Consider the following 21,421-nt stretch of genomic DNA (forward strand, 5'->3'; position numbering starts at 1 on the left):
TTGCCCCCACAATGAGCTACAGCCAACCATCACCTTCCCAGGGGGGCCTCCAAGATCCCTGAGTAGGTCAAGTCCAGGGTCCTGTGGAGGTAATGCTGTGTGTGAATTCCAGTGCATGTGGCACCTTATGCTCTTCCTCCAAGAGTGGAGTCTCTATTTGCCTCCACCCTGTAGAGCTCTTTCATTCAAGCCCTGCTGAACTTCACAGCTAAATGCTCGGGGGTTCTTGCTCTAAGCTTCTGATACCAGATCCTCAGACTGTCTTGGAGGGCTATTTTTATGATGGAGCTTCCCTGTATAGCCTTCACAGGTTTAATATTTTTTGGTGCAAGTGCTGTTTTTAGTTTGGATATCTGCTACCCATTTCCTCATGGTGTGCTGACTGATGTGCTGACCAGAGCCTGTACTGGATGTTGAGCAGAGCTTTCCCTTTCCCTGAGCTCAGGGGCAGGGTCTGCTTCCTAGTTGTTGGGGTAGAGGCCCCACAATCTGTTTCTTAGCTGTGTTTCTGACCTCAGTATGCGGTAGGCAGGATTGGCGCTCTCCCAACACTTGGGAAGAAAGCACTTAGTATTCCTCCGCTGAAGCTGTTCACATGTGGGCGTGATCTCTGTGTCACCTGTGTGAGCTCTCAGATTACCCTGCTGTTGGCACGACTCTAAGCCCCACATTACCCATGTGTGTGAAGGCAGTGTGCCCCTGGTGTCTCTTGGGCATTGTTTTTCACCATGCCACCAGTGTGGATCAATCGAAGTCAGGTCCCAGGACTGGAATAATAATGGATCTGGACCTGCTGGGGGTGTGTGGAGGCAGCTTAGACTCTGGCCCAACTCCCACGTGCAATGTGCCCATAAAGTCCACAGATGCAAAAGCTAGGCCCATCTCTGCTACAGAGACACCCACTGTCTGCCTAGATGGTCCTCAGGAGCTGAATTTACACAGTTGGCAGCAGGGGTGTAAATTCATGGTCCACGCAGCCATGAAGAGAGACCTCAGCTCTCCTTCATTGCACTGTTCCTGGAGCTCGTCTGTGGTTTCAGCCCCACCTCTGCATGTGCACCACCCACAGGCCTCTGGTCCCAAAGCTGCCCCAGAGCCTGCCTGGCTGGAGCCCTTCTGGTCCCCTAGGGAGGCAAGCAGCACGTGGGGAGAGAGGCTGCATTGGTGGCCCTGCCGTTTGCACTTCAACAACGCTGCTTCACGTCTACGGCTGTGCAGTCTTCCTCTCTGAGCACCCCTGGTCGTGGCTTCCTCACTTTCATCCCTGCAGGCTCTCTCCCTGCAGCCTACAGCTGTTCCCTCAGTAGGTCTCTTTCTAAACCCCATAGTTCCAGCCCCCGTCTGCACCAGGAGACACATGTCTAAGTACGGGGCAGGCAGGGCTCTGGCACAGACCATCTCTGCAAGTCTCACTCTGTCCTGCCTGCCACAGCCTGGTTGCTGCACTCTCCTCCAAGACCCAAAGCTCCCCTCCGTCCCAACTGATCTCCCCACCAGCAAGAGGGCGTCCCAGGAGTGGGAGCCTCTCCTCTCCTTCAGTTCCCCACCCAGTTATGCAGGGAGCTTCCTTACCCTGTTTAGTGTCTGAGGTCTTCTGCTAGTGTTCAGCAGGCGCTCTGCGAGACTTCTTTCCATTTGCAGATGTATTCTTGATGTATTTGTGAGGAAAGTTGAATTCCATATCCTCCTAATCCTCCACCATCTTGACCCCCCCTGTAATTTAATTTAAAATATCTTTAGACATTACGGTGTGAAATGTATCTGCAATGGGTTAAGCTACTTTTCAGGGGCATTCAGCCACCCTAATCAGAATTTCACACCCCACAGGAGGTCAGCTCTCATTTAATGAGAAAGGCCAGAGGTTTGAACAAGTATTTTAAACTACCCATATCTCAATTAGCATAATGATTGTTAGAAATGAGTTGCCTGATGAAAGCAGTGCCATGTTAATTAGCATAATGAAACTGGAAATGAGCTCCATTTGTGAGATTCAGAATATTCAAGATAACGTGAATTGGCTATGGTAGTTTAAGGATGCTCTCCACTCAACCCAGGAAAGATGGAGTAAGGATACAGGGAAACTTGCAGCCTGTACCGTTAGGGATGCTGCTTGTGGCTGACTCTCAAAACAAGACTGTCATAAAGCAGATTTCTCTATAGGGAAAACATAGTCCCACCTCTAAAAAATGGTTAGCAGGCAAACCCCCATGTTTCTTGTGACTGTCCAGAATCTCTTCTCCCTGCTCGAGTAAATCAGCTTTAGCTGCCCCCACTTTTCATGATCACTGTGTGATGCAACAGGAGTTGAGGGTGGGGGCGGTGTCTCTGCCCAATCCAGAAAGAACACCTCTCCCTCTGAGGAAGTCTAGCAAGAGTCTCCCCACCCACCTCCATCCTAGACCCAGTTTCACCCCCAGTATCGCTCATCATGCCAGATGCCCGTGCCCTCAAGAGTTTACATTATAACGTGGGAAACTGAGGCTGGAGCGTGGTGATGTAGCTGGATGAATTATAGGAGATAAAGTCCAACTGGCCAACTTTCACACGCCTTTGGGCCTTGGATATGTAGCTTTGTGTAGATCAAGAGTTCTCAGTTTTATTCTAAGACAGCTACAAAACCTCTGGAGAGTTTGAAGAAAAGGAAGGATGGAGTTTGATTGATATTAGATGACTGCTGCTTCAGGTTCCCACCTCCAGATTTTTGAACTTCCTGTTTCCTCTACCTAGAATGCTTTTCCTCTAAGACTCTCCTAGATTAGCTTATAATTGTCTTTCACATGCAGGCCTATATGAGAGACCTTCCCTGATACCAAATCTTAGGTATTTATCCAGCCACTTTCTATCACAGAATATATTTTTTTAATATTCTACTTTAAGATTCTTTTTCTTTTTGATCATTTGCTAATTGATCCATTGATTGTGAGTCTACTCCTAGTAGGAGATAAACTCCAAGAGGATGCGGGAGGCATCTGCTTATTTCATAGCTCTTTCCTTAGCATCAGGAATATCACCTTTCACATAGTAAGCACTCAGTCAAGAATTGTTGATTGGATAAATAAAGGAGTCATTTTCCTTTACCCAGACATCATCAAACTGTTAGTGTGTGTGTGTGTGTGTGTGTGTGTGTGTGTGTGTGTGTGTTAGTCACTCAGTCATGCCCAACTCTTTGCTATTCCATAGACTGCAGCCCACCAGATTCCTCTGTCCATGGGATTTTGCAGGCAAGGATACTGGATTGGTTTGCCGTTTCCTTCTCCTTGAAACTGTTAACAAGGAGGGTCTTAAATCATTCATTTCCTCACTGTGCCTTGAAACAACCAAAGCCAGTTTCCCATACTCCCCAAGCCCTGACAGATGCTTCTGCCCACACAGCATCTCTCATCCCACACCAGTGTCTCTCACTGTGCCCCTGCAGAGACAGTCTCTGTTCCCTTCTTACATATTAACTCACTGAGCGGACTGAAAAAAAATCCAGTATGCTTGGACCAGAGTGCCAGAGATTACCATAGATTACCGTATTGTTTGATGTGATTCACACAGACTAAATTTAAAAAACAAAAAATAAGAGATGGAGACAAGATGAAGGACACGAGCTCACTTTTTCTTACGAAAACACCAGAATCACAGCTAACTGCTGAACAACCATCATCCGAGAAATGCTGGACCTATCAAAAAATGATATTCTACCTCCAAAGACAAAGAAGCTGCCGCCAAAGGATTGGAAGTCGGGGTACAATCAGGATAAAACCAAATACCATACCTATGATGTGAGTAACCCACAAACTGGAAAACAATTATACCACAGAAGTTTTCCCACCATAGTGAAAGTTCTGAGCCCCATTGACTGGTTCCCCAGCCTGGGGATCTGGCAACAGGAGGAGAAGCCCCCAGAGAACCTGGCTTTGAAAGCCAGTGGTGTTTGATCCTGGCAATTCCACAGGACTGGGGACAACAGAAACTCCACTCTTGGAGGCTGTATGCAAGGTCTTCTGTACACCAAGACCTAGGAAAATAAGCCATGGCCTCATATGAGCCCAGAGCAGACCTACCTGCTGGTGCTGAAGGGTCTCCTGTGGAAGCGGGGAGCATCCAAGGCTCACTGTGGGGCAAAGACACTGGCAGCAGTAGTTCTGGGGAGTTCTCATTGGCATGATCCCTTCTGAAGGTCACCATTTTCTCATCAAGACCTGGCCCCTCCCAGCAACCCGTGGGCTCCAGTGCTGGGACACCTCAGGATGATCAATCAACATGGGTGGAACACAGCACCACCCATCACTGGAGATCATACTACTACAACTATACATCAATAAAATGGACGACCTAGATAGAGTAAATGGACAAATTCTTCCAGTACTGAACAGGAAGAAATAGAAAACATGAACAGACCAATCATAAGCAGTGAAATTGAAACTGTGATTTAAAAATTCCCAACAAACAAAAATCCAGAACCAGACAGCTTCACAGGCAAGTTCTATCAAACATTTATAGAAGAGTTAACCCTGACCCATCTGAAAATCTTCCAAAGATATCACAGAGGAAGAAACACTCCCAAGCTCATTCTATGAGGCCACCATCACCCTGATAACAAAACAAGATAAAGATACCACAAAAAAGAAAATTATAGGCCAATATCACTGCTAAACATAGACATTAAAATCCTCAAGAAAATACTAGCAAACGAAATCCAACAACACAGTATAAGGATCATACATCCTGGTCAAGTGGGATTTATCTCAGAGACGCAAAGATCTTTCAAGATATTCAAATCAATCAGTGTGATCCACCACATTAACACACTGAAGAATAAAAGCTGCATGGCCATCTCAATAGGTCCAGAAGAAGATTTTCTTGAAGTTCAACACCCATTAATGATAAAGAACTCTCTAGAAAGTGACTGTAGAGGGAACCTACCTCAACATAGTAAAGGCCATATATGACAAACCCACAGCTGACGTCATTCTCAATGGTGAAACACTGTTTCCTCTAAGACAAGGAGCAAGATAAGACAAGGATTTCCACCCTTGCCACCCTTATTAAACATACTTTTGGAAGTTCTAGTCATGGCTATCAGAGAAGAAAAGGAAACAAAAGGAATCCAAATTGGAAAAGAAGTAAAATTGTCACTGTTTGCAGTGACATGATACTATACATAGAAGTACAGAAAGAGTATCTGAAGGATCTGAAAGAAGTATCTGAAAGAGATGGGAATACCAGACCACCTGACCTGCCTCTTGAGAAGTCTTTATGCAGGTCAGGAAGCAACAGTCAAAACTGGACATGGAACAACAGTGGTTCCAAATAGGAAAAGGAGTTCGTCAAGGCTGTATATTGTCACCCTGCTTATTTAACTTCTATGCAGAGTACATCATGAGAAACGCTGGGCTGGAGGGAGCACAAGCTGGAATCAAGATTGCCCGGAGAAATATCAATAACCTCAGATACGCAGATAACACTATCCATATGGCAGAAAGTGAAGAAAAACTAAAGAGCCACTTGATGAAAGTGAAAGAGGAGAGTGATAAAGTTGGCTTAAAGCTCAACATTCAGAAAACTAAGATCATGGCATCTGGTCCCACTATTTCATGGCAAATAGATAAGGAAACGGTGGAAACAGTGGCTGACTTTATTTTGGGGGGGCTCCAAATCACCGCATATGGTGATTGCAGCCATGAAATTAAAAGACACTTGCTCCTTGGAAGGAAAATTAGGACCAACCTAGACAGGATATTAAAAAGCAGAGCCATTACTTTGCCAACAAAGGTCCATCTAGTGAAGGCTATGGTTTTTTTTTTCCAGTAGTCATGTATGGGTGTGAGAGTTGAACTATAAAGAAAGCTGAACACTGAAGAATTGATGCTTTTGAACTGTGGTGTTGAAGAAGACTCTTGAGAGTCCCCTGGATGGCAGGGAGATCCAACTAGTCTATTCTAAAGGAGATCAGTCCTGAATGTTCATTGGAAGGACTGCTGTTGAAGCTGAAACTCCAATACTTTGGCCACCTGATGCAAAGAACTGACTCATTTGAAAAGACCCTGATGCCGGGGAAAGATTGAGGGCAGGAGAAGAAGGGGACAACAGAGGATGAGATGGTTGGATGGCATCACCGACTCGACGGACATGAGTTTGGGTAAACTCTGGAAGTTGGTGATAGACAAGGAGGCCTGCCATGCTGTGGTCCATGGGGTTGCAAAGAGTCAGACACGACTGAGTGACTGAACTGAACTGACTGATACACAGAAGATCCTAAAGATGTTATTAGAAAACTTCTAGAACCCATCAATGAATTTGGCAAAGTGGCAGGTTACAAAATAAATACACAGAAATCTCCTGTATACATATATACCAACATGAAATGTCAAAAAGAGAAATTAAGAGAGCAATCCCATTTACCACCACATCAAAAAATACCTAGAAATAAACCTACCTAATGAAGCAAATGACCTATTCTCATAAAACTGTAAGATGCTGCTGAAAGAAATCAAAGATGACACAGATGAAAATATATACTATATTCTTGGATTGAAAGAATCAATATTGTGAAATGGTTATACTACTCACTCAAAACAATCTATAGATTCCATGCAATACCTAGGGCATTTTTTCAGAGAAACAGAACAACAACAAAAAAGTCAAAATTTGAATGAAGACACAAAAGACCCAAAGAGTCAAGGCAATATTGAAGAAGAAAAACAGAGCCAGAAGAAATAGTCTCCCTGACTTCAGACTACACTATAAAGCTACAGTCATCAAAATAGTATGGTAGTGGTGCAAAACTAGAAATATAGATCAATGGAACAGGAGAGCAAGTCGAGATAAATCCACATACCTATGGTCAACTAATCTGTGACAAAGGAGGCAAGAACACACAATTGAGAAAAGACGGTCTCTTCAGTAACTGGTGCTGAGAAAACTGGGCAATTACATGTAAAAGAATGAAATAACTACACTCTCTATACTAAAAGTAGATTAAGACCTAAATGTAAGGCTAGATAGTATGAAACTCTTAGAGGAAAACAGGACGAACACTCTCTGACATATATTTCAGCAATATCTTTTTTTAATAGACCTCCTAGAATAATGAAATTATAAACAAAAATAATTTTAAAATAATTAATTAAACTTAAAAGCTTTTGCATATCAAAGTAAACCATAAGCAAAATGAAAAGATAACCCATAGAATGGGAGAAAATCTTTCCAAATGAAGCAGCTAACAAGGGGTTAATCTCCAAAATATACAAACACCTCATGGAGCTCAAGATCAAAAAAGCAAACAAACCAATCAAAAAATGGGTAGAAGATCTGAAAAATAAAATTTCTTCAGGAAAGATATACAGATGGTAGAAAGCACATGAAAATATACTTAACATCACCAACTACCAGAAAAATGTGAATCAAAACTACAATGAGATATCACCTCCCACTAATCAGAAAGACCATCATCAAAAAACGACAAACAATTGCTGGAGAGGTTATGGAGAAAAGGGAACGCTCTTACACTGTTGGTGGGAATGTAAATTGGTACAACTACTATGAACATAGTACAGAGGTTCGTCAAAAGAAACTAAAAGTTGCCATATGATCCGGAATCCCACTTATGGGCATATGTCTTGCAAAGAGCATATTTCAAAAAGAAACAAGCAACCCGATATTCATTGCTGCACTATTTACAATAGCCAAGACATCAACGTGACCTCAACATTCATCGACAGAAAAGAGGATAAAGGAGATGTGGTTCATATAGACAACAGAATATTACTCAGCCATAACACGAGTGAAATACATCCTTTTGCAGCTGCATGCATGGACCTAGAGATTGTCTTACTGAGTAAAGTCAGAATGAGAAAGACAAATATTTTATGATATCGCTCATTTGTGGAATCTTAAAAATGGTACAAACTAACTTATTTACAAAATAGAAATAGAGTTACAGATGTGGAAAACAAACCTATGGTTACAAGCGGGTTAGAGGAGGAGGGATAAATCGGGGGACTGGGATCAACATATGCACACTATTACAGATAAGATCATTAATAAGGACCTACTGTATAGCACAGGGAACTCTACTCAGTACTCTCTAATGGTGTATATGGGAAAAGAACCTAAAAAAGAGTGGGTATATTTATTGTAACTGATTCACTTTGTTGTACACCTGAAACTAACAAGTATAAATCAACTATACTCCAATAAAAAGTAAAAAAAAAAAAAAAAAACTACAGACAACACAACAGAAGGTTATAGGACAAAAGTTTGAGAAATGTTAATAATGTGTATATGAACAAAAAGGTTATATTTGGAATCATGGGTCAGAAAATTTTAATATTCCAAATTCCACTTTTCAAGCTAAATAAATTACCTCCTATTTTGTTGTCTTTTCTTTTTTTTTCCTCTCCTATTGTTCAAAGGGGATAGTAATGCAAGAGGCTGGTTACTCTTTACCCAAACCAGGAAAATGATACCTGTGCTTTACTTTGGATGTTCTTTGGAAATTCCAGTTTCTGCTCAGTTTATTCCCAGTTTTTCTTTGTGTACTTAGAAAATGGCTTTAAAAAACTAGGACTTGAAAAGTATGAGTCTGCAAGCAAAGCTATATTCTAATATACAAAATCAGAAGTCCTTAAAATTCCATCTTTTCCATTTACCAATTTTTACTCAAGGGGCCTCCCTTAAATCTTTAAAGTGAGAGATTACATCAGTGCCCTCCAGAAAGTATAAGGCAGGTCTGCATCGCTGAGGGAAGACTGACCACCCTTCCCTGGATTTGGGGTGTGGGCTTCTGGTAACTCAGACTGTAAAGCACCCACCTAACAATGCAGGAGACGTTAAGAGATGTGGGTTTGATCCCTGGGTCAGGAAGATCCCTTGGAGAAGGGAATGGCTACCCATTCCAGTATTCATGCCTGAGAATCCCATGGACAGAGGAGGCTGGCAGGCTACAGTCCATGGGGTTGCAAAGAATCAGACATGACTGAGCTACTAAGCACAGTACAGCACAAATTCACTCCTGTCTACCTTCCCTGTCCTAATGAAGTGTGAAAGTGCATGTTTACATAATGCTTATGTCACGCACTGGCATTCATAAAAAAAACAGAAAGCTTCCAAAATGTTAAGGCTTTGATCAGGAGCAAGAAGAACATTTAAGTCGGATAGTGAGACTATTTTAAAATTAAAATGAGTTGTACCGTAAAAAGAGGAGTTTGTGTGACTGAGAGCATTATGAAAATACAAATAAAATGTATCATTAATCACAAACTTAACAGACATGTGTGGATAGTAATCAAGGGCATATAATTTGCTGATTAATATACTGACCATGTATAGACAACTGGCGTTATGACAGTTCTTTTAGAGAAGACTTGAAAAATTACAAAGCCCTAGCAACACTAGGGTTGAGATAGAAGCCCTCTAAGGTCAGTGTGAAGGTAGGGAGACTGACCACATTTTAAGATCACTGAGTCAGTCTGAATGCTCCCATCTTCCATCTTCCCCACCCCCCACTCCCCGCCAAAAGCAGAGTGAATACATTAAAAAGTAGTAAAAAGTAGTAAATCACCATCTTAGAATTGTAGACTTCTAGGCTAGAAGCCTTAAAATGATTTAATCATCCCATATTCACCAACATCATCCCTGACAGAATAACTTCACAGATTTTCATGTGAAAAGACGAATTCTGTGATCCAGAGTGTGGAGAAGACCACACACTATTCTCCCACTACCTGATTACCCTTAGGTAAACTAAACATACAGTTAGGTTATCAACAAAGAAAGGCATCAATAGGAAAAAAAAAATGTTTTTGAAAACATGTGATCTTTTACAATAGTATCAAAATAATTGTACTGACAAAAAAATTCTCTTACAGTTTTTTAATAATTTTTTAAAGCATTCCAAAGGAGACCAGAACATACTGCAATCTTTCAGGAAGTAAGTATCTATCTGGCCCTGTAGGGGGTCATGTCCATTATGTATTAATAGCTCTGAAGAGAGCTACAATTAAACAAGCATTGCACTTCTGTTAGAGCAGTGTTTCTCTCAGCACCACTTCTGACCATGCTCTCCACTCCATCTCCAGGAAAGCGAAAGTGCATCGCAGGCAGATTCTTTACCAGCTGAGCTACCAGGGAAGCCCAGGAGTGAATTTAGTTCTATTAAATAGCAATAGACTATTAAATAGTCTTCCATTCCGACTTCAGCAAGACACCATGAAGATGTAAAGTACAACCATTTATTTCTTCTCATTTGTTTTCATGTAGCAACAAGACCACTTGAAGGATGAAGCAAGTGATGGGAGGAGGCTATTGGAAACACTTGTGTAAGGTTATAAAACTTGAAAGTAGCTCCAATATGACCCAACAATCCCACTCCTGAGCATATACCCAGAGAAAACCATAACTCAAAAAGATACACACACCCCCAATATTCATTGCAGCACTATTTACAATAGCCAAGACACAGAAGCAACCTAGATGTCCATGAATGGATAAAGAGGATTATGATACATATATACAATAGAATATTAATCATAAAGAGGAACAAAATTGAGTCAGTTGTACTGACGTGGATGAACCTAGAGTCTCATACAGAGTGAAGTAAGTCAGGAAGAAAAGGATATCGTATATTAATGTGTATATGTAGAAGACTCTTGACAGTCCCTTGGACTGCAAGGAGATCAAACCAGTCAATCCTAAAGGAAATCAGTCCTGAATATTCATTGGAAGAACTGATGTTGAAGCTCCAATACTTTGGCCACCTGATGTGAAGAATTGACTCATTGGAAAAGACCCTGATTCTGGGAAAGATTGAAGGCAGGAGAAGGGGACAACAGAGGATGAGATGATTGGATGGCATCACTAACTCGATGGACATGAGTTTAAGCAAGCTCCAAGAGTTGGTGATGGACAGGGAAGCCTGGCATGCTGCAGCCCATGGGGTTTGCAAAGAGTCAGACACGACTGAGGGACTAAACTGAACATGTATATATGGAATCTAGAGGTGCTTCCCCTGTGACTCAGTGGTAAAGCATCTGCCTTCAATGCAGGAAATGCGGGTTCAATCCCTGGGTCAGGAAGATCCCCTGGAGGAGGGCTTGGTAACCCAGTTCAGTTTTCTTGCCTGAAGAATCCCATGGACAGAGGATAACCCTGGCAGACTACAGTCTGTAGGGTCACACAGAATTAGACACAACTGAAGTGATTTAGCATGGATGCATGGAATCTAGAAAAACAGTATCGATGAACCTATTTGTGGGGCAGAAATAGAGACGAAGATGAAGATAATGGATTTGTAGACAGTGGGGAAAGGAAGGAGAGAGTAAGACGAATTGAGAGAGTAGCACTGATATATACACACTGCTGCTGCTAAGTCACTTCAGTCGTGTCCGACTCTGTGCGACCCCATAGACGGCAGCCCACCAGGCTCCCCCGTCCCTGGGATTCTCCAGGCAAGAACACTGGTGTGGGTTGCCATTTCCTTCTCCAATGCATGAAAGTGAAAAGTGAAAGTGAAGTCGCTCAGTCGTGTCCGACTTTTAGCAACCCCATGGACTGCAGCCTACCAGGCTCCTCCGTCCATGGGATTTTCCAGGCAAGAGTCCTGGAGTGGGGTGCCATCGCCTTCTCCGATATACACACTACAGTGTATAAAATAGCTGGCTGGTGGGAAGTGCTGTGCAGCACAGGGTGCTCAGCTCGGGGCTCTGTGATGACCTAGAGGGGTGGGATGGCGGTAGTGGGAGGGAGGCCGGAAGGGAGGGGATGTATGTACACATATAGCTGATTCACTTTTTTTGTACAGCAGAAACTAACATAACATTGTAAAGCAATCATCCTCCAATAACAAAGAAGGAAGGTAGCTGCAGCCTCACTCATACACACGGATGCGTGGAGACTAGCCCACCTGACATGCCTGCAGTGAGGGGCTCCGTGTCACACAGCCCACTGACTGAAAGCATTCCCTGAACAGTCTGAGGCAGATTCTTGCCGTATTAGGCATTTTCTGCTCAATGCACAGTAATACCAGGGTGGAAGACGGAAATGGGAACAAAGAATAGACCTAAAAGCAAACACAAAAACACACACCAAATGTGGTTCCCACAAGACAGGTTTTAGAAATAAATGGAATACGGATATACTTTGCAAAGGTATATGTAGAGAGATCAAATATACTCCATGGTTCCCATGGTTCCCAGGATGATGATGACTAAAATTTCCCTTACTGTTACTGCTATTTTGACAATTTTGATGGCTTTCATTCTAAAAAGGAATGCCACTTTCTTTCATAACACAGAAAAATAAATGTATTTCTAGAGACTTAAACTCTGGTTAACAATGGAAATAATCTATCAACAAGTTGCTTTCCTTACATGATTCTAGGAACAAGTTAGGCAGGTTTCTAAGAGCCACAGCTGGGTCATATGAGGGCTTTTGGCAGACTAGAAAAAGAAAACCCTCTGGGTCATCCCAGGCTAAGTCTCACCTAGTTCAAAACATCATTGAGAGGGCTTTTTGTGAATTTGAGTAAGGGCCACATGCTCAGGGCAAATGCAGCCCTGCTCTGGAGTACACAGCTTGGGGAACAGACTGTGGGCTGGAATTAGCCCCGAGGTTCTCCTGCATCAGTGCATCCTGTGCGGCAGAACACCTGGACGGACACCCTTACACAGCAACCCTGAGCTTTCTTCATGAAAGCAAGCAACCGGGCATCAGAAGAACCCACGGAGCACTGAGGGAAGAAGGTTTCATGAAACAGGACCTAAAGAAAGTTTTGAAGAATCTTTATTTGTAAAAGATACCCCTGAAGTTCTTGAACCAAATTCTCATCTGTGGGTGGAAGAGATAAGAGTAAAGATCAACCCACTGTTAGCTCAGCCCTGCCGTATAGATGGGGCAGAAGGAGAAAGTATCATGTGGGCTGGGCTGACAAAGTGGCGTCTGTCCATTTAAACGCCCATGATGTGCACATCAGTCTCCCAGACTCCTGCAGAGTAAAACACAGGAGCAAAATATAGTCCCTCCTCTCAAGATTTTAATACCTTGTTGAGATAGAAGAGCAAGGAAGAAGAGAAGAAACTGGAGCGTGAACAAAGCTTCACTACTCTCTTACCTGTCTTCAGTAATAAGCCTCCGGCTCATGTGGAAACACTTGGTGAGCTCTGTGTGATAACACACAAAACATTGCTGCTGATGTACGCTCTTATTTATGGGATTGGATACACAGCAGGTTCCTACTGGATAGCACAGGGAACTGTATTCAGTATCCTAGATAAACCATAATGTGAAAGAATATTTTAAAATGTATACATTTATATGTAACTGAATCACTTTGCTGTACAGCAGAAATTAACACTACATTGTAAATCAACTACACTTCAATTAAAAAATTTTTTTCTGTATCCTGGGTATATAATAGGGAATCATAGATTTATTGACTGAGTTTGTGATGGATTTCATGGGAGTTCTGGAAGGACAGAATTTCTCAAGGGATTTCTTGGGGAGCTAAAACCTAAGCCAAATATTGAAGAATACATTCCATGAACATAGGAAATATTACCTGTCTAGATAATATTTGTATATTTGAAACTTTGCAATTAAGAGATATTCTTGATCTATTAGCCAAGATATTTAATATGAACAAGCTGCAAATATATATCAGTATGAAAATGGCAGAATTTGACATGCTTCTAAGCCCCCTGTGTCTTGACAACTTCCTTGATGACTCTTACATTGAGAGACCTTGGTAGCTTTTAAAGAATGCTCGCCAGTCCAGGTTCGATGCACGATACTGGATGCTTGGGGCTGGTGCACTGGGACGACCCAGAGGGATGGTATGGGGAGGGAGGAGGGAGGAGGGTTCAGGATGTATACCTGTGGCAGATTCATTTTGATATATGGCAAAACCAATACAAAATTGTAAAGTTAAATAAAATAAAATTTAAAAAAATTTTAAAAATAAATAAAGAATGCTCACTGGAAAGGTCACCGAAGGGGATTTCAAAATGCTTTGGTGCAATGACCACTCCTCCTCCATTGTTTTCACAGACCATAAACAAGACTGAAGAATGTCCGTCTGAAACTCTGCCTTGAATGAAGAAACTTCATTAAACAAGAAGTTGGCTTCCAGTTTTGCACAGGCGTCGATGGAATGCTGTTTTGTTTGTTTTTTTAATTTTCTACTTTACCCAATGAAAACAACATGTTTTTACGTGCTGTGCAAATGGTTCCTTCATGTGGTCTGACAGTTTATTTTTGCATCATTTTTTTAATTAAAGAAAACAATCCCAGAAGAGGACAACTACTACTACAAACAAATAAAGCAAAACATGGAAGGTTGACATTCACGTGGAAGAACATTTGAATTCAGAATTTATCTGAAGGTGTAGATAGATTTTTTTTTTTTTAAACAGGAAATCTGATGTCAAGAGGTGGGCAAGCAGAAATGGAAACAAATTGTCTTCCTCAGTAATTAAGCTACTCTTTCTTTTTCTCTTCTTGTTTAAATCTAGTGGGTTGGGTTTTTTTTTTTTTTTATTTTTTTCTTAGAAATATTTAGGTAAGGTTTATCTTGAATCTTAATTGCCTTAATTTTAAGGACGTCAAAGGCTCTCGAGGCAAGCTGTCAACGTCTTGTTAAAACCAAGAAAGAATTGAAATATTGTACCGGTTTTCACTGGTACAGAAGTCTAAGACTATGAGTTTTTAGGGTGGGAAAAAAAAAACTGTACAGTTTTAAAGAAAATGTTTTTCTTCATTTGAAGAAAATTTGCTGATAAAAGAAACCATGGCAACTGCAAGAATTGGGGAAATGCTGGGACTTCTCATGAACTTTGTCTTAAGTGTTGAATCGTTCTAGAAGGCTAAAACATTTTAAGGTAAAGTTATTAATGTTGGTTTAAAAACAACTGCATTAGAAATAATGCGTGTTTGGGGGGCAGAATGCAGATTTTTTTAATTTCCAAAGCGTGATCGCTAGCAAAATCATTAGTGCTTTTTATCTGCAGTCTTTTTTATGAGCTTTACAAACTTTTTAGTCAGCTTTGCTTGTCACATTGCAAAATCTAGCTTAAGAGCATTAAAAAAAAAAAACTTAAGTAGATAGGAGCTTATTGTCAAAAAGTGCAAAAAAGAAAAAAAAAACACAAAAAAACAACAAAAAAAGCAATAGATAGAGAAATTGTTGACAATTTCTGTAGTCTTTCCTAGTTGTGATCAAATTCAGCCTATGGATGGCCTGTTTTATACCAAAGATGAAGTGGCACCCTGTTGCAGTCCAGAAGATAGAGGTTGCTTTCTTTTCCTCTCTTTTCTTTTTTAAAATTTTATTTGACCTACATGGCCGGACCAGTTCTTTGTTTAAACTACCTTCCACTGGTGTTTTACATACTGCAAAAAAAAAAAAAAAATTTGTTTTTATTTTAAATGTACATTTGTGGATAGTAGAAGCTTGTTCCTGTGGTCAGCAATATTAGCGCCAAGAGTTCTGGATTCCAACCAATAGAGCCAAATGGCTTTAAATTCCATGTGCTTTTCTGGTTCTTTCCTAGTGCTCTTGAATCATGAAGTCTGTATCGATGGCCACCAATGAGCTAACACACTTGTTTAACAGGTTGAAATTTCATTATGTGAATTTTGGACTCAAGATACTTCCTGAACTGGTCTGAAAGATCACTTGTTGAAAAAGCTCAGTGATGCTCTGTTGAGTGGTGAGTGGTCTCCTGAAAAGGCCTTGTGCGGTATTTCTAACAATAGCCTTGCTTCTAAATTCCCGCGCCTCTAGATTTTGTCTTCTCGTCTCAGTCCTTGTCATCATCTACCGTGAATAGCCACCTTGACTCTGCACTTGGGGAAGGGGTATCTTTTGTGTGTGTGCCTCATTTCATTGTATTTTCATATCCTGGTATTGCCAGAAGAAAGACAAGGTAGACTTTTTAATTTCAGTTTAACTCTCTGAGGCAAATAGGACCAATGAGACTGAGGATTCTATTAGTGGAATTCAGGTAAGCTTTTAATGCTAGTTGACAATCAAGAAATTATATGATTTATATGAATAAGAACCCAAATAATTAGATTTGATCGATTCTTAAAGCCAAAGGAGATATATATTACATTGACAATGATGCAAAACTTTGTCTAAAATGAATTAAATTGACTTACCAAGCACTTCTGCATATTTGACTCATAAAATCTATGTTCAACCTGTACGGTTTTACCTGAAATGAAAGACAGTGGAACTCTGTTAATTGAACCATGCACTAGAATGGCTTTCTAATGGCTTATTAGAATCAATAGTTGAAACTCTTTGCACAAAGTGACAGGAACCTTAGTCCAGAAGGAAGAGGCACTATAAAAGAGAACAGGGTAGGCATTTAAAAACTAACATATTAAAAGGTAAATCATATTCCCACTAGGTCAACATGAATAATGAGTTTGACTCATAAAATTCATCAACATTATACTGTTTGATCTATAAACAAAGGTCTAGTGTTAAAATATACCTAATTCTCTTATTTGAAAATCCCATGAATTGAAAGCTCTTATCTAGAGAGTGATTCCATATCTTTGTGGTCCAATTAGAGGCAAAAATTTAGCCAAGGCAGTGTAGCATGTGCTACAAAAAAATTCCACCTGGTCATAGCCATCCCTATGGTTTTCCATGCTTTAGAGAGAATACTAAACTTTTGTTTTGTTCCATTCTTCAGCTTCTCATGTATTTTAAGGACGGCATTTTCTCTTTGAGAAATGGGCCCCTGAGTTACGGGGGATGAGCAAACCTGTATAGGAGCTGTGCTTTTTACTTCTCTTTTTCAGTCTCTGAACTCTGTGTATAAATAAGGATTATCCTGGGCATAATTCATTTGAATATGAAATCAACATACTTCCTTTGTTTTCTGTAAAACAAAATAAATCAAAACATAATATGATGCTAAGAAAGTCTCATTTCCACAATCAACAATGAGGCTAAGAGGTAGCTACCACATGGCTGATGAATGTGCCTAGGTAACTTCCTGTTTCTATTCAAAACTACTGCTTTATTTATACATTCAGCAACATTTTTTTCAACTATAAAATTTCAGTAATCTCAATTTTTTAAGCCACTTCAGGCAAAAGAAAATGACTTGCCATTTTAGGTGTCCATCTGTGCTTTATGTTTGTTTTTTTTAATATATATTATGCCATAACATATCTTATTTTAAATCAAAAAGAAGGAAAAGTGGCACATGTTCAAATTTGCATGTATCATCTCTAAAATTTATCACCTAAAAATTAATTTTAAGAATCAAGCCTGGGAAAAAAATAAATACATCAATAGGTAGGCAGCATTACATTGTATGAAAAATAAACCAAAACATGCATTCAATACACACTGACATCAGAATTCCATTTTAATCAACAGTACAGGTTATGGAGCTTTTAACCCAATTTAGGACTACAATCATTTTTTAAAGTATTCTGGTTCACTATACTTCAAGCATTTATTCAGATTTTCAATTTTTCCTCTCACCTGCAATTGCCAAGACTTAACCTAAGTGTCAGTAAGCAAAGTAAAACCATAATCCAAATGGGATAAACATTATTTCCTCCAAACTCGGGTTCCGTGGTCAGTGGAGAAGCGGGTATTCTTTTAATGTGGAGGAGGTATTGTCAAGGCAGTCTGCATGGTGACTGGGAACTCCTCAGCGCATGACCACATTTTCTGAAGTCATCAGGGACCAGAGGTAACACTTGCAGGGTGGAAGACGGGCCTTCAACACGGGCGTGTCCAAAATACTGCAAGTTACATGCTATTCTCTCAAGAATAAAACCTTTGACCCAGCTGTGGTTTGGTCAGGGTTAGTTTGTTCCCCTGGTAGTTTCAACCCTCAAATGTTGTGCCGTGCGTCACCACTTGAATCAACTCTCCTGTGACCTTAACAGATCTGCTGCATTTGACAGCACCTATGATGCACTTCTACCCCCTCTTAATGAAAAACTACATGTTAAAAGCACCCATATCGGAGATGGAAAGCCCTAGGAGGAGGCCAGATAGGACAGGAGGTTCGCTGAACCTACAGAATCCATTAACTGCTTAAAAAACTTTTATAATCATTTTTAATCTACGTATAAGAAAATAAAAGTACTTAGTTTTCCTAACTCTATTTGAATAATTGGGGTGTCTATTATACCCATATGGGCTTCCCAGGTAGCCCTAGTGGTAAAGAACCTGCCTGCCGCTGCAGGTAGACATAAGAGATACAGGTTTGATCCCTGGGTTAGGAAGATCCCCTGGAGGAGGGCACAGCAACCCACTCCAGGATTCTTGCCTAGAGAATCTCATAGAGGAGCCTGGTAGGCGACAGTCCATAGGACCACACAGAGTCAGCATGACTGCAGTGACTTAGCGTGTGCACACACACACCCTATGTCTTTCACAGTGACCTAAAATTTCCATTAATGAAAGCTGAGATCTTATTAGGACCTTTGAAGTCTTCTTTATGCTTGAGGAAAAGTTTCAATGGACTCTCTAGACAGATGATAATCTTAGTAGGAGACTGAAAAGACACTTGACAATTCAGTCTCATTCTTACTTTGAGTGCAGGAACCACTGCAAGATGAGCTGATAAGCAGGGAGACATTTTTAAGTGGGTTTCAGTGATAAATGTTTTTATATGATATGAAATCAAATGAAAGGCTATTTATATAGGTAGATAATGACATGCAGCACATTGGAGGAACCATATTTCATAGTCAAATCTAAACATGTCATAGAACCCTGATCTCTATTACCTTGTCCTCAGTAAAAGAGTAAGAAAGAAATTTTGTTTTTCATGTAATTGAAAAACATGACTGGCAGGCTTCAAAATTCTGAGCTCGCTGGGACTGACAGCCCCTCATTCCAATTTAAAGGACTGACGGGGTTGACACCCTTCCCGTGACAGACTAATAATGAGATTCCAGTAATGAATCCATTTGTTTTGCAAATGACACCATGGCATTGGAAGACAGCTGAGTCTAACTCAAACTGAACATTTCCTACCAAATATTCTGAAACATGAAGTTGGTCCCGTAATCCAAGTATTCTTGGTCATGGCTGTCCCTTGTGGAATACAGAGAGTTCAGGAAAAGTACAGAAGCTGAGAACAAAATCCCTGAGTGGCCCCAACAATCTTTTTTGATGTAAGGCAGGGAAGCTCAGCCCAGACTGGTGATTTCTGGTTTTTTACCCCCAACATATATCCTAACTGTCATGTAAAAAAAAAAGATGGATAGCTTCTCCTTGTTAATGTCTTTTTATTTCTGGGAGGGAGAATAATGAGTTTAGAATAGCATTGTCTATGCGGCAGTTCTAAAGCTGGAGCAGGGTGAGGTGGGTCTTGGAGTTGCTGGAAGAACCACTAGGCCACTGGGTCCACATTTTCAATCCACTGTATTCCCTCCAGTTAGTGACTGCCCTGAAGCCCCAGTCCTGCAGAAACACAATCGCTCCCACTTTTTGAAGGGCTAATCATTTACTTTTGTGCACCTTGTTTATCTTCTCTTTTCAACTATTAGGACTTCTCTTTCCTTCTATTAGAATTTCACCCTGAGGATGGAAAACAAAAAACATTTGGAAATAAAATTCACATCTATTTTGTTTCTCGTTAAGGATTGATTTATTGAAGCAGTTTTGAAATCATTGGTAAAATGAATGTCAGTGCATTATATACTGTGAGTTTTTAATATCCATAATGTCCCTTTCCCATCCACTGCAAACAATTGCAAGTTGGCTATATGCTTGCAGAACATAAATGAAAAAAGGATAGCAAAGAATTTGGCTTTCCTCAAATGAAAGCTATTTTGATTTTGTTCACTACTGAAATTTGAACCAGTAGAACAGCTCAACTCAAAATTGAGTTTTGGGAATACAGTAATAGCTCTTGGTTAAATATGCACTTTTATCCCCATCTTAAATCTTTGACCAAAAATTTGCGTTGTTTTATAATTTTTTTGACTTTGTGTTACCACATTATGGCTGAATGACCTTGAAATTCCATTGGATTTTGTAAAAAAAAAAAAAAGTCAAATTTAAATAGTATCCAAAGTGTAACTTCAGTGTTATGCTTTGTATTGTTAACCCTCTAATCTTATTAAGAAAGATGCTCTGTCCTCCTCCCCGAAATAGGTTATTTTTTCATATGTGAAACAGGAGTTATTCCATGTTTCAAAACAGGAAAAATATTTCACAGAGATACTTGAAAAACTTTTCTCCATTCTGGGAATTAATGCTTCCATTTATTTAAAAAGAAGAAGAATGTAATTGGAGTCTTAATTTAAAAAATATATATGTAAAAGTGTACTTGCTATGAAATACTCAGTTTCTAAAATGGAAGAAAAAGGGACACAGCTTCTTTTAAAACTGTTGTTTCAGGCCATATCTGATGTCATAGAACTTCTGAAACATCACTCAATTCTGAATTTTATTTAAGAGCATTTTGTACTGCTGTCTTTGACTGTCATGGAAAATTCTGTAATTGAACAGTGTTTCTGGTTTTATTTTTAACTTTTTCATCTGTACCACAGTCAAATTAGCTACCATTTTCCCTGTTCCTTGAGCTTTCCGTAGATCAGTGGATGTTAGGTTTAAACTTCTGTTTTCTTTGATGAAGCTTTCAATAAAAAATGAAAATAAAATCAACCAAGCAGGGCTGTTGTGTTTTTCTTCAAACTTAGTGGAAGGAACAGTGTCTATATTTAATTGGCTTCCTACAAAATTTATCCAAAAAAAGAACCCTCCCTGGTAACAAAATGTGAGAGAAGAGGGACCATTGTGCTCATGCAAAGGAGCCTGTTTAGGAGTTTTGGAGGTGTGGACCACTTAGGTCTCCCTGGGACCTCATACATTATTTCTCACTTTTATGCATAAGAATTCAGAGATCATCAGCTTCTAACTCTAACACATGCCCAACATCTACCAATAATGCTTTCTTTAAAGGGATACTGACAAAGAGAATGTTTAGCTGCAGTCCAAAATTAGTAAAGTGAAAAATAATATATCTCAGACTTAATCTCACAGAGTTTTATTATTTCTGGATTTTTTTTTATAAAGGAGCATTATTTTCAATAATAATGAAAATCTCTCTCAGCTATCAAAAGGCCATCTTTTTGTTTAAATCCTTAGACACAGAGGGAGCAGTCTTCTCCCCCGGGTTCTTTCTCCTGCCTCTAGGAAGCTACAGGTTACCACTGTGACAAAGTAGTCACCTGGTGGAACTGCTGTGTGGGTCTCCAGTGGATTCCAAATCCAAATCCTGGATTTGGAACAGAAGCATAATGTGAGGGATGGCTATAATAGCAAAGGCCACCACTACCTAAGCTGAGCCTTCGCCATGTTGCAGAAATGGCCAGGGGCCCCCACACTTGAGTTCACACAACTTCGCCCACATGCTCTCAGGTCAGTACTGCCATGGCTCCATTT

At 40.3% G+C, this 21,421-nt stretch overlaps 1 protein-coding gene across 5 annotated transcripts in view; it reads left to right on the forward strand.

Moving 5' to 3' along the window:
* RBMS3 (RNA binding motif single stranded interacting protein 3) overlaps positions 1–20,641 on the forward strand; it is an 802,311-nt gene extending 781,670 nt beyond the window's left edge. For all 5 annotated transcript variants that reach the window (XM_010817553.4, XM_010817555.4, XM_010817556.4 and 2 more), the window contains one exon: positions 14,032–20,641. In XM_010817553.4, the coding sequence (XP_010815855.1) occupies positions 14,032–14,038 (7 nt within the window). In that variant the 3' untranslated portion in view covers positions 14,039–20,641. The remainder of the gene's footprint in view (positions 1–14,031) is intronic.
* The last annotated feature ends 780 nt before the right edge of the window (positions 20,642–21,421 follow it).

Source organism: Bos taurus, chromosome 22 (assembly GCF_002263795.3).
Source record: "Bos taurus isolate L1 Dominette 01449 registration number 42190680 breed Hereford chromosome 22, ARS-UCD2.0, whole genome shotgun sequence".
NCBI lineage: Eukaryota > Metazoa > Chordata > Mammalia > Artiodactyla > Bovidae > Bos > Bos taurus.